Source organism: Hylobates moloch, unplaced genomic scaffold (genome assembly GCF_009828535.3).
Source record: "Hylobates moloch isolate HMO894 unplaced genomic scaffold, HMol_V3 SCAFFOLD_7, whole genome shotgun sequence".
Lineage (NCBI taxonomy): Eukaryota > Metazoa > Chordata > Mammalia > Primates > Hylobatidae > Hylobates > Hylobates moloch.
Genome location: NW_026652282.1, coordinates 37,085,366 through 37,097,506, shown reverse-complemented (window position 1 = coordinate 37,097,506; position 12,141 = coordinate 37,085,366). Strand labels below are relative to the sequence as shown.

Genomic DNA, 12,141 nt, shown 5'->3' with positions numbered 1-12,141 from the left:
AAAATGTAAGGGGAAAAACTTTTAGACATACTCAGCCTCCTTTAACACTGAGAACTTTTTAGTCTAAACATTTGTTTATTTTTCTGTCTTCCTTTTGGGTTATTTTTACTTGGTCAACCTTTTTATGAGACTTCCACTCTTGTAATGAGATTATTCTAGACTCAAAGCTTTTATTGACCTTAAAAGCATATTTCTCTTTAAAGAAATAGAAACATTTTTTAAACAGTTGACATATTTATGCTTTTTTTGACTATTATTTCATAATAGTAGCAGAAAACTTTTGAAAAACGTGTTTGTACTGGTGAGATTATTTGAAAAAGTAGAAGTATTCAAAGTTAAAATGTGCAGGCCAGTCATGGTGGCTCATGCCTTGCCAGCACTTTGAGAGGCTGGGGTGGGAGGATTGCTTGAGGCCAGGAGATTGAGATCAGCCTGCACAACATAGTGAGATCCTATCTCTATTAAAAAAAAAAAAAAAAAAAAGTGTGATTATAAACCTGATTTTTAGATATGAACTTTATTGCCAAATGATTATGAAAACAAAATACTATTCTGAAGGCAGGGCATTATAGTATCTAATAAGCTCATGAATGTGGAAGTTTGGACCAAGGGCTAGGAAAAAACCTTATATGGTAAATCAAGTTGAGATTAAAGAGAGAATAGAAATTAGACATCACGCCTGTAATCCCAGCACTTTGGGAGGCCGAGGCGGGTGGATCACAAGGTCAGGAGTTCGAGACCATCCTGGCTAACACGGTGAAACCCCCTCTCTACTAAAAATAGAAAAAAAAATTAGCCAGGTGTGGTGGCAGGTGCCTGTAGTCCCAGCTACTCGGGAGGCTGAGGCAGGAGAATGGCATGAACCCGGGAGGTGGAGCTTGCAGTGAGCCGAGATCACACCACTGCCCTCCAGCCTAGGCGACAGAGTGAGACTCCGTCTCAAAAAAAAAGAAAAGAAATTGGACATCACTTCATTACCAAATGCAAATCATTCTGGTGCATTGCTGAGGATAAAACATGATTTTGGAGGTGGGGGACAGTCTGTTATGGAAGGAACACTGAATTAGGAGTCAGAGACCTGGGTTCTAGGATTTGATCTTCTGCTCATTGCCCGTGGGCCTTGGAAAGGTTATTTAACCCTACTGAGCCTCTGGTTTTTCAAATATAAAAACACTTGCTGACCAAGCACGGTGGCTCAATGCCTATAATCCCAGCACTTTGGGAGGCTGAGACAGGAGGATTGCTTGAGCCCAGGAATTTGAGAATAGCCTGGGCAACAGAGAGAGACCCCCATCTCTACAAAAAACTTTTTAAAAAATTAGCCAGGCATGGTAGCGTGCCTGTAGTCCCAACTGTTTGGAAGGCTGAGGTGGAAGGATTGCTCAAGCCCAGAAGGTCGAGGCTACAGTGAGCCAGGATCACGCCACTGCACTCCAGCCTAGGCGACAGAGCAAGATCCTGTCTCAAAACAAAAAACACTTGCCTGCAGAGACAGGGTTATTGTGGAATCACATAAGGTAGTAAGTGTAAAAGCACTTTGGAAATTATAAGCTGTTAATACAAATATAAGTATTAAAATAATTTCAAATGTGGCTTTAAGGAAACAGTACTATAAAAGAAATTGTTTTCTGTGGTTAAGTCTATCTCATACTTTGTTTTCAATTCTTCAGAATTTACTCAGAAAAAAATCATTTTAATCAAGGGCCATTTTATAAAGTGTCTTGGTACAAAGCACTCTGCAAAGTACACCCCAGAATACAGAGGTAAATAGGACACCTACAGTCCTGCCATTAAATCAACTGCCCTCTGAGGTGAACTTGTATACTTTTTATTGATTGATTTTGTTTTCAACATAGTTACAAGTTTATTCAGAGGTTTTATAGTAAAAACAGCCTTTTTAGTCTTTGAGAAAAATAGTTATTTTATATGTGACAGTATTGATCTACAAAATGAAAACTAGTAACATCTTAATTAGCATGTGCTGCATTTGTTATATTAATAATCACTACTGCCTCGGGGTTTAAAATCTAAATAAAACAAATAGCAATGGAAAAGCCCGAGAAGTGTCTTTGTGTCTATTTATATCTTATAATGAATTGAAACACCATGGGATTTTTAGATGGTTGGTACTGAACTACAGATATCAATTATACACACATCTATCCAACCAAGAGTGTGTTCTGTGGTTCTGTTTGTCATACCCAAAGAAAGAAATAACGGAACTAGAACAGGTGTTAATGGAAGGTGTTAAAATGATCAAGGGTGAAGACAGATTTTGAGGTTAAGCCAAAAATATGTATTATTCCATTTGAAAAGATGAAGGAGAAATGGAATAAAAACTCTAATTTTTCTACGTAATTACAGAAACTTAAAAATAGGGGCACTTTTCAGAGCTTGAAATAGACAACTTGAGTACAACTAGGGAAATGCTTCTTTTCATGATTGAGAGCCCATCAAGTTAATCATATTTGGGTACAAGATAAGACTATAAATCAGTTCAGAAGAGGTAACAGATCCAAGGAGGTTTAATAGACCTGTTGGAATTGTGGCTCTTGCCTACTCTAAATGCCTGCTAGCAGATGCCTTTGTGCTTTCCAGCAAAGTATCTGCTGGTCCTGTCAACACAGCTTTGATCCTGTGTGGGGGTGGTGAATTCCTGCTCATCCACCTCTCTGCGGCTCCCCAACTCCTCCCTAGGCAGCCTGTGTGTCAGTTTGTTTTTACCTCTTCTATATCATTTACTTCAGGGTATAATATGCCTACTTCACACACCAGTCTGAGAGCCCCTTCCTCAGGGCCAGTGATCATATCTCTGATTTCTCTGAAGCCCTTGCCTAGTACCTAGCAAAAAGCAGGAATATTGAATAAAGATTTTGGGGCCAGGCGCTGTGGCTCACGCCAGTAATCCCAACACTTTGGGAGGCCGAGGCGGGTGGATCACCCAAGGTCAGGAGTTCGAGACCAGCCTGGCCAACATGGTGAAACCCCATCTCTACTAAAAACACAAAAAATTAGCTGGGCGTGGTGGTGTGCGCCTGTAATCCCAGCTACTTGGAAGGCTGAGGCAGGAGAATTGCTTGAACCCAGGAGGCAGAGGTTGCAGTGAGCTGAAATCATGCCACCGTACGCCAGCCTGGGCAACTGAGTGAAACTCTGTCTCAGAAAAAAAAAAAAAAAAAACAGATTTTGGTTATTCTCTGACCCAATAGGGCATTGTTCAAGTTCTTTTCCAACCTCCATATTCATGCATAAACCACACAACTTCTTGTTGAAGCTTTCCCGTATGTTTCCTAGCATAGCCTATTAGTGTAGTAAGTTAGGCAAAACATAGACTTTGAAGCCAAACAAACCCAGGATTGAGTCCTGGCTCCACCATTTACTAGCTATGGCCTTCCATGACCCTTCTGAAGCTCAGTTCCCTATCTAGAAGGTGGGATAATATATCTGCCTTACTGTGTTGTCCTGAGGATGTTCCTGGAACATAATAAACACTCAAGAATTGGGAGCTGCTGTTAATGTTTCCTTAAGTACTTAATTCAGTGCATACTTTGTAGATATTATAAAATGAATAAAATAAAGAGCTGCCTTGAGGACCTTACAGCTAAGGGAAAAAAAGAGTGAACAAGCACACACGTAAGTAACTCATGGAGTGCGCTGGTGGTACAGGAATGGCATGGAGCACTTGGGAAGTTCACAGACCAATAAATGATACATCCCTGGTCTGGTACAGCCAAAATTGTTTCCTGGTCTTGAGACTGACTATCTTAGTATTCACTTGATAAAAGGTTGTTTTTGCTTTAATCTTATATTATTAATAAACTGCTACATAAACTATATATCAGCACAAGCAATGCTGGCAAAAGGCCGGGCACAGTGGCTCAGGATTCGAGACACCACCTGGCCGACATGGTGAAACCCCTCTCTACTAAAAAACACAAAAATTACTGGCTAACTGTATCCCACTCTTTGGTTTGAACCCAGGAGGCAGAGATTGCAGTGAGCTGAGATCATGCCATTGTACTCCAGTCTGGGTGACAGAGTGAGACTCTGTCTCAAAAAAAAAAAAAAAAAAAAAAAAACTCAGTAAGATTTCACTAAGATAACTGAGTGAAGATGATAATTAGGTTTCTGTGGTATCAGTTGAATTTTTTAATATACGAAAAAAGCACTTGATTAGTATTTTTGTTATTGTGGTTTCATAAGTCCAGAAGTCTAGAACTGGCTTTAGTAACTTGATAAAGCTAGCATCATTTAATTCTGTTGTTGATGACGTGCTGGGGTCAGGGGTTCACTGGGACATTTGGGACTAATTTCTTCACATCATCTCTTGCTTTCCAAGGCTTTCAATAAAGGATGAAGAGAAAATGGGCTTTTAACTAATTTCCAGATTTTTTGATGGGGGGGCACTCTGAACAAAGTAAAAATCCTGAGATCAGGTAGAAGGAAGTAGATTGGGTTAATACCTCTTTAGGAATAACAGAGGAGATGAGGACTGATTTCTGCCATTTATCTCTTTTATCCCACTTAATATCCACTTAATGTTTTCAGTGAAAGGATACCAATAGCCTAGCAGGCATAATTCAAAATTTAATATTATCCAGCCGGGCATGGTGGCTCACGCCTGTAATCCCAGCACTTTGGGAGCTCAAGGCAGAAGGATCACTTTAGCTCAGGAGTCCAAGACCAGCCTGGGCAACATGGCAAAACCCCATCTCTACAAAAAATACGAAACTTAGATGGGTGTGGTGGTCCCAGCTACTCAGGGGGCTGAGGTGGGAGGATCACTTGAGCACAGGAGGTCAAGGTTGCAGTGATCCAAGATTGTGCCACTGCACTCCAACCTGGGCAACAGAGCAAGACCCTGCCTCAAAAAAAAAAAATTATCCAGGCCATGCGCAGTGGCTCACGCCTGTAATCCCAGCACTTTGGGAGGCCAAGGTGGGCAGATCACGAGGTCAGGAGTTCGAGACCAACCTGACCAACATGGTGAAACCCCATCTCTACTAAAAATACAAAATTAGCTGGGCATGTTGGCACGCGCCTGTAATCCCCGCTACTCAGGCTGCTGAGGCAGGAGAATCGCTTGAACCTGGGAGGCAGAGGTTGCAGTGAGCCAAGCCCAGATAATTATCTCATGAAAAAATCATCCCAAAAGGTTACATACTGTATGATTTCATTTATTCTTTTTATTTTATTTTATTTTTTAATTTTTAGAAGGACTCCTCCTTGCAGACCAGGGCTACCCCATAGGCAGTATGCCCAGAATAGGAGCCTCATTTATTATCAAAATGACAAAATTGTAGAAATGGAGAACAGATTAGTAGTTGCCACAGGTTAGGAGGGGATAGGGTAGGAGGGGAATGAGCATGGCTATAAAAAGGCAGTATGAGGGATCCTTGTGGTAATGGAGTGTTTTATAGCTTGGCTGTATTGATGTCAATATCCAGGTTGTGATATTGTACTACAGTTTTGCAAGATGTTACTATTGGTGGAAACTGGGTAAAGGGTACATGAGACCTTTGTGTTATTTTCTTTTACGCCTGCATGTGAATCTACAATTATCTCAAAATAAAAAGTCAAATTTTAAAAAATAGCTACAGTAATTTCCATGTGGACAACCACACAGTATGTGGCTTAAGACCCAAATCTTTAGCATAAGTAAATAGAGCTACAAAAATCAGTAGCTTATATGGCATTTTTTTTGTTTTGTTTTTTTGCTATTGTAGAAAAACTTGGAAAGTATGGACAAGAACAGAATGAAATAGAAATACGACAGTAAAGATAACGACTGTAACACTTTTGCTGTGTTTCATTCTGTTTTTTGTTTTTCCTGAGTTTGCATATATGTTTTGTTTGGTTTTTTATCGTAACTGGGAATATATAGTTTATTTAGTTTTGCATTCTGCTTTCTTGAATTCTGTATCATGAAGATTTCTCTATATCTTTGAAATTCTTCAAAAACAATTTTCATTTGGCTACACATTCCATTATATGGATATTCTATAACCTATGTAATCATCCTCTATTAGATTTATTTTCCATTTTGTATGATAATATCATTATATATAAATCTTCCAGTTTTTTCCTTAAGGTGGGTTTTTGTAAATGGAATTACTAAATCGAAGTGCATGAACATTTTTAAGGCTTTTTGATATATGTTACCAGATTGCTTTCTGGAAAAGTGGTACTGATATATATTCTCACCAATAATTGCATGAGAATGGATAAGATCTAAGACAGGAAGAATTGGAAACAGAGTTCTGGAGCATAAAGATTTTTATCTTTATCAAAAATATAATTTCTCAACCACAGCACTACTGACATTTTGGGCCAGATAATTCTTTGTTGTGGGGGCTGTCCTGGGTATTGTAGGATATTTAGCAGCATCCCTGACCTCTACCCACTAGATAGCAATAGCCGCCCTCCCGCTGTAGTTGTAACAACCAAAAATATCTCTAAACATTGGGAAATGTCCACCTGGGTAACAAAATTGCCCCTGGTTGAGAACCACTGATCCAAAGACTTAAATGTGCAATGAGACACTTATTCTTAGAGTTTCTCTACTGTGTACTAATGCTCTGAAGCTTAGCTCCTTGGAGCTCTTTTTTTGTGGAGTATGTATGTGTATTCTGCATATTGCCTGCAATGTAAAAGAGGCTGATTTTTTTTTTAAGGCTGTGTAAATGGCTTTGTTACTCCTCATTATGTATCTTTCCCTACTGACATCTGCCCGGTTTCCTGGTTATGAGAAGAAACTTAAAGTGATGGCACTTCCATTTGCTTTGCCCTGCAAAAATGATTTACCTTGAAATTTAATATGGTATTTGGAAGTGTCGGTCAGTGTACCTATACTTTGTCTTTATCTTCTGAGTAAGAAGGGTAAGAGTAAAACAGAATGAGAATGACTTTGGGTCTCTTGAGTCTGTATGTAAAGGAAAAAAAAAAGGAGTGGACTGGGATTTTTGTTAACTAAAGTTCGAGTCTTAAAAACTAAGAAGCCTATTTTAAGCAGCAGGAGCTCCCAGTTGAAGGTCTGTTCCCTGTATCTACAGCTGGCTTTACCTTCAGTTCTTGATGGAATGCACCTGGGTAAAAGGCCAATCTTGTTTCTATAATATTTCAAAACATCTTGGAGTCCTGAAACCCATACTCTCTTCCTGACATAAAACTTGCTGTGTCCAGATCTTCTAGTGCTTAGGTTATACTTGATAAATTTCATTAATTCAAATAAGATAAGCTGCAGTTTCCTTTGAAAAATGAAGAGCACACAAATACATTGATAAGAACATGAACTCTCTGAAAATACTCTGTCCTTAAATGATATGAAACTCATTTAAGTCTGTCCTTCAGTAAAGACACTAGCCTTTGAAGTTCTGATATGAATTCATTGTTCTTAAGTGTAAGATTTAGGTTTAAAAAGTTAGTTTGACATTGACTTTCTATACTGGCTGTTTCTTTTCTGTTTGTCCCCCTTAGGAGCAGTCTCACAGGTGCTGGACAGCCTAGAAGAGATTCACGCGCTTACAGACTGCAGTGAAAAGGACCTAGATTTTCTACACAGTGTTTTCCAGGATCAGCATCTTCACACACTACTAGATGTAAGTCTGTCTTTTTATTATTCTTGTTTTTTGGTGAATTGAATATTGGCCGGGCACGGTGGCTCACGCCTGTAGTCCAAGCACTTTGGGAGGCCGAGGCGGGCGTATCAGGAGGTCAGGAGATCGAGACCATCCTGGCCAACATGGTGAAACCCTGTCTCTACTAAAAATACAAAAATTAGCCGGGCGTGGTGGCGCGTGCATGTAGTCCCAGTTAGGACTGAGCTGAGGAGGCAGAGGCACAAGAATCACTTGAACCCGGGAGGCGGAGGCTGCACTGAGCCGAGATCACACCACTGCACTCCAGCCTGGGTGACAAAGCAAGACTCTGTCTCAAAAAAAAAAAAAAAAAAGAAATTGAATATTTAGCATACCTTTTTACTTTACATGAATTCTCAGATGTCTATCATAACAATCCTTTTCAGTTGCCTTAAGTCTATGAGAAATGTGGGAAATCATCTATCAAAAATTCATGATTGAAATACAGTGTATGGCCGGGCACCGTGGCTCATGCCTGTAATCCCAGCACTTTGGGAGGCCAAGGCGGGTGGATCACCTGAGGTCAGGAGTTCGAGACCAGCCTGACCAACATGGGGAAACCCCGTCTCTACTAAAAATACAAAATTAGCCCGTTGTGGTGGTGCATGCCTGTAATCCTAGCTACTTGGGAGGCTGAGGCAGGAGAATCGCTTGAACCCAGGAGGCGGAGGTTGCAGTGAGCCGAGATGGCTCCATTGCACTCCAGCCTGGGCAACAAGAGCGAAACTCCATCTTTAAAAAAAAGAAAAAAAAATACAGTATATGTACAATACAAATGCAATAGAGCCTAGCAGGCTACAATGGGGAAAAAATTATATATCTTTATATTTATAAATTATATGTACATAATGCATGCGAGTGGTATGTGAGTTTTTAAAAAGAGTAGAATACAATCCTACTTTACTGAATTATCTTATATTTCTGTTAGAAGAATCCATTGAGGTTAGCTGTGATTACTTTTTATTGCTTTGCACATTACTTTAAAACATTATACCTCCAGCATGAGTATAGGAGAGAGAAAAGCAAATGAGATACTGTGCAATAGGCTGCATTCCCACACACATTTCATATTTAACATTGTTTTGTTCCATAGATTCAATGTCTTCTCCTTAAAACATAAGCGTATACTCCATCTTTAAATATTACAGGCTCCACTGACAGCAGACTGGGATACAAAGGAAAAAACAGAAGCTGACCATTTTCATTTCAGTCACATTTTAAGTAAAATAACTTTCTTAGAGAACTTGGTTCACTTCAACAATGAAAACTCTTGGGTGGTTTTGATGGTATTTGAACATGTTAGTCTTTTTACAAGAAAAATCTTCCCTTAATGAGAGAATCATACTTGCTTTGGGGTGCCTAGAGCTGTTTGGTGCTGAATAATTCACCATATAATGTAAATGAAACTAAAGCAAAATTTCCCAGAATGTGTTCTACAGAGCATTGCTCTAGGAGGTTGCTATGGGTGTTGCCATGGTGGGAGGGGGAAGTAGATCTTAAATTTATTGGTTAAATTATTTATTGACTAAATAAGTTTGGGAAATGCTACATTCTTTGGTCTTTTTATACATATCCACAATGGGCATTGGTATATTGATAGCTCTGAGATGATCTAAAGCAAAGAAACCTTTTCAACTTTCTTTATCAGCATTTCTCAAACTAATTTGGGCACAGAACTTTTATTCACAATCCTGTTGAGTTCTGTTTTGATGAGGACCAGTTTGGGAAAAGCTCAGCTAAGAGTGTTTGTTGCATTATGCTTCAGCTTCACACTAAATGCAGCCGTAGGTATCTAACAGTTGCTTCTTTCCCCAAATGTGGTCAGTTCAAATTAATTATCAGATTTTCATAGCTAGTTTGGCCTTTGAATATAGTGTACATATTAATTAGGGCTGACTAACTGTTATAACATGTGATTCTAAAATTTGAGTGGCTTAACAGAAGTTTACTTCTTGCTCACTTCACAGTCCAATGCAGGTAGATGAGGGAGGTCTTTTCCACATCGTCATTCAGAGACCCAGGCCTCTTCCACTAGGTCACACTGCTATTTCCCAGGGTCTTGGAATCTTCTACTATATCCTTTGTACCTAGCCAGCAAATGAGAGAAGAGAGAACATGGAGAATCTCGCAGGGTAAAGCTTGGAAATGGGTTTATCTCACATTCCTTGGCAACTGCTAGTCACGTGCCCACCTGGATGTGAGAGCTGAGGAACATAGTTTAGAAATGTGCTCAGGAAGATAAGGAATTGGGTTGTCTCTTTAGTGTAATTTATCTTAAGTAGTATCTATTCACTGTCATTGCTGCAGAAAGTTTTCACAATTGTGTATTTCCCACTGAAGTTTATACCCTTTACTAGAACTAGTTAGTGCAGTATTTAGAAAAGGCTGCAGCAGTGTGTGGAGATTTTGTTTATTTTATTGTGGTCAGTGGTTAGGTCATTGCCAGATAGATTTACTGACCTTCTTTTGAATCAAGGACTTTTTGTAACAAAGACATTTTGTAATTTAAACACTGAGAGAAGCCCAAATTGGTTTCAAAGTTGTATTTTTTCTTACTGAGAAGCTTGAGATTGCAGGGGAGAAGCAGGAACATTACTGGCTTACACAAAGAAAGGGGCAGCTATTCAGACACAAACTGGACTTTCAGACTGAGCCAGGCTGCCACTCATTCCCCAGTGGTGAACATCTCAGACCTCACAGAAAACATTCATGTGGAATAACTGCTGCACTGTTTGGTATAAATTGTCACAATTTCAGAAGAGATTCTTAGATGTTAGTGAGAAAAACATACTTAACTTTCCTTTGCATTTGTTTACATTATAAAGAAGTATCTGCCTTATTGGCGTCTGCCCTGTCAGTGCAGGTCCATTTGAAAGAGGTGCTGTTGCACTGAAAATGAACCATGCCTATTAAACAGATGCAGTATAAGACCAGGAGTAGTGGCTCACACCTGTAATCCCAGCACTTTGGGAGGTCATTGTGGGAGGATCACTTGAGCCCAGGAGCTCAAGACCAGCCTGGGCAACAAAGCAAGACCCCATCTCTACAAAAAATTTAAAAAGTAGCTGGGCATAGTGGTGTATGCCTGTGGTCCCAGCTACTCCGCAGGCTGAGGCCGAAGGATCACCTGAGCCCAGGAATTCAAGGGTGTAGTGAGCCATGATCACACTACTGCACTGCAACCTGGGCAACAAAGTGAGACTCTATCTCTAAAAAAAAAAAAAAAAAAAAAAAAGGTGCAGTATCTTCTGAATTTTGTAAACAGGTGCCATACATGAACTCCAGTCAAATTAATGACTATGAAGCCGAGCCCTGGACAATATTTGCATGCATGTGGTTCTGAATCTCCAAACTGAGCTATTTCTAAATGAAAGTTTAGGCCAGGTACGGTGACTCACGCCTGTAATCCCAGCACTTTGGGAGGCCAAGGTGGGCGGATTACCTGAGGTCAGGAGTTCGAGACCAGCCTGACCAACATGGTGAAACCCACCTCTACTAAAAATACAAAAATGTGGTGGGCACCCGTAATCCCAGGTACTTAGGAGGCTGAGGCAGGAGAATCACTTGAACCCAGGAGGTGGAGATTGCAGTGAGCCGAGATCGTGCCACTGCACTCTAGCCTGGTCAACAGAGTGAGACTCCGTCTCAAAAATGAATGAATGAATAAATGAATGAATGAAAGCTTAATCATCATGAATGAAATAAACCATCATTAGAACGTGCCCTCATACCCTACATCCCATAAATAAGGCTTATTAAGCTCATTTCACAGCTAACAGGCTACATTTTAATAATATAATCAATGAAGAGTTCAAGTGACTGCCATATAGAGAAATCTAATCATTTAAAAAATTTTAATATTTAAATGTTTATGGTATACATTAAGGAAGAAAAATGGCTATGCCCAACTCTTGAGGAGCAGCTGTTAAAACTTTGGACTTTCAGGCTGGGTGCAGTGGCTCACTCCTATAATCTCAGTACTTTGGGAGGCCGAGGTGGGAGGATCACTTGAGGTCAGGTGTTTGAGACCAGCCTGGCCAACATGGTAAAACCCTATCTTTACTAAAAATACAAAAATTAGCTAGGCATGGTGGCGCACGCCTGTAGTCCCAGCTACTTGAGAGGCTGAGGCAGAAGGATCACTTGAACCCAGGAGGTAGACGTAGCAGTGAGCTAAGATCACACCACTGCACGGTAGCCTGGGAGACAGAGCAAGACTCTGTCAAAAAAAATTGGGCCTTTCATTTTTCTTTCTTCCTATGTCCCACATACCATGGTTGATTTGGAATTGTTTTGTTTTGCAGAATCAAAACGAATTCTTCTGCCTTTTTTTGTTTGTTGTCTGTTTTTTGTTTAAGACGGGGTCTCTCCCAGGCTGGCTCACTGTAGCCTCGACCTTCTGAGCTCAAGCACCCTCCTACCTCAACCACCCAAGTATCTGGACCACAGGTGCACCACCACACCCAGCCTTTTTTTTTTTTTTTTTTTTTTTTTTTTTTTTTTT

The 12,141-nt window shown here is 40.0% G+C and overlaps 1 protein-coding gene across 1 annotated transcript in view; it reads left to right on the top strand.

The window, feature by feature from the left end:
- Positions 1–12,141, top strand: part of CASK (calcium/calmodulin dependent serine protein kinase) — a 419,626-nt gene that overhangs the window by 318,294 nt on the left and 89,191 nt on the right. The window contains exon 12 of the mRNA XM_058441306.1: positions 7,477–7,598. Coding sequence (XP_058297289.1) covers positions 7,477–7,598 — 122 coding nt within the window. The remainder of the gene's footprint in view (positions 1–7,476; positions 7,599–12,141) is intronic.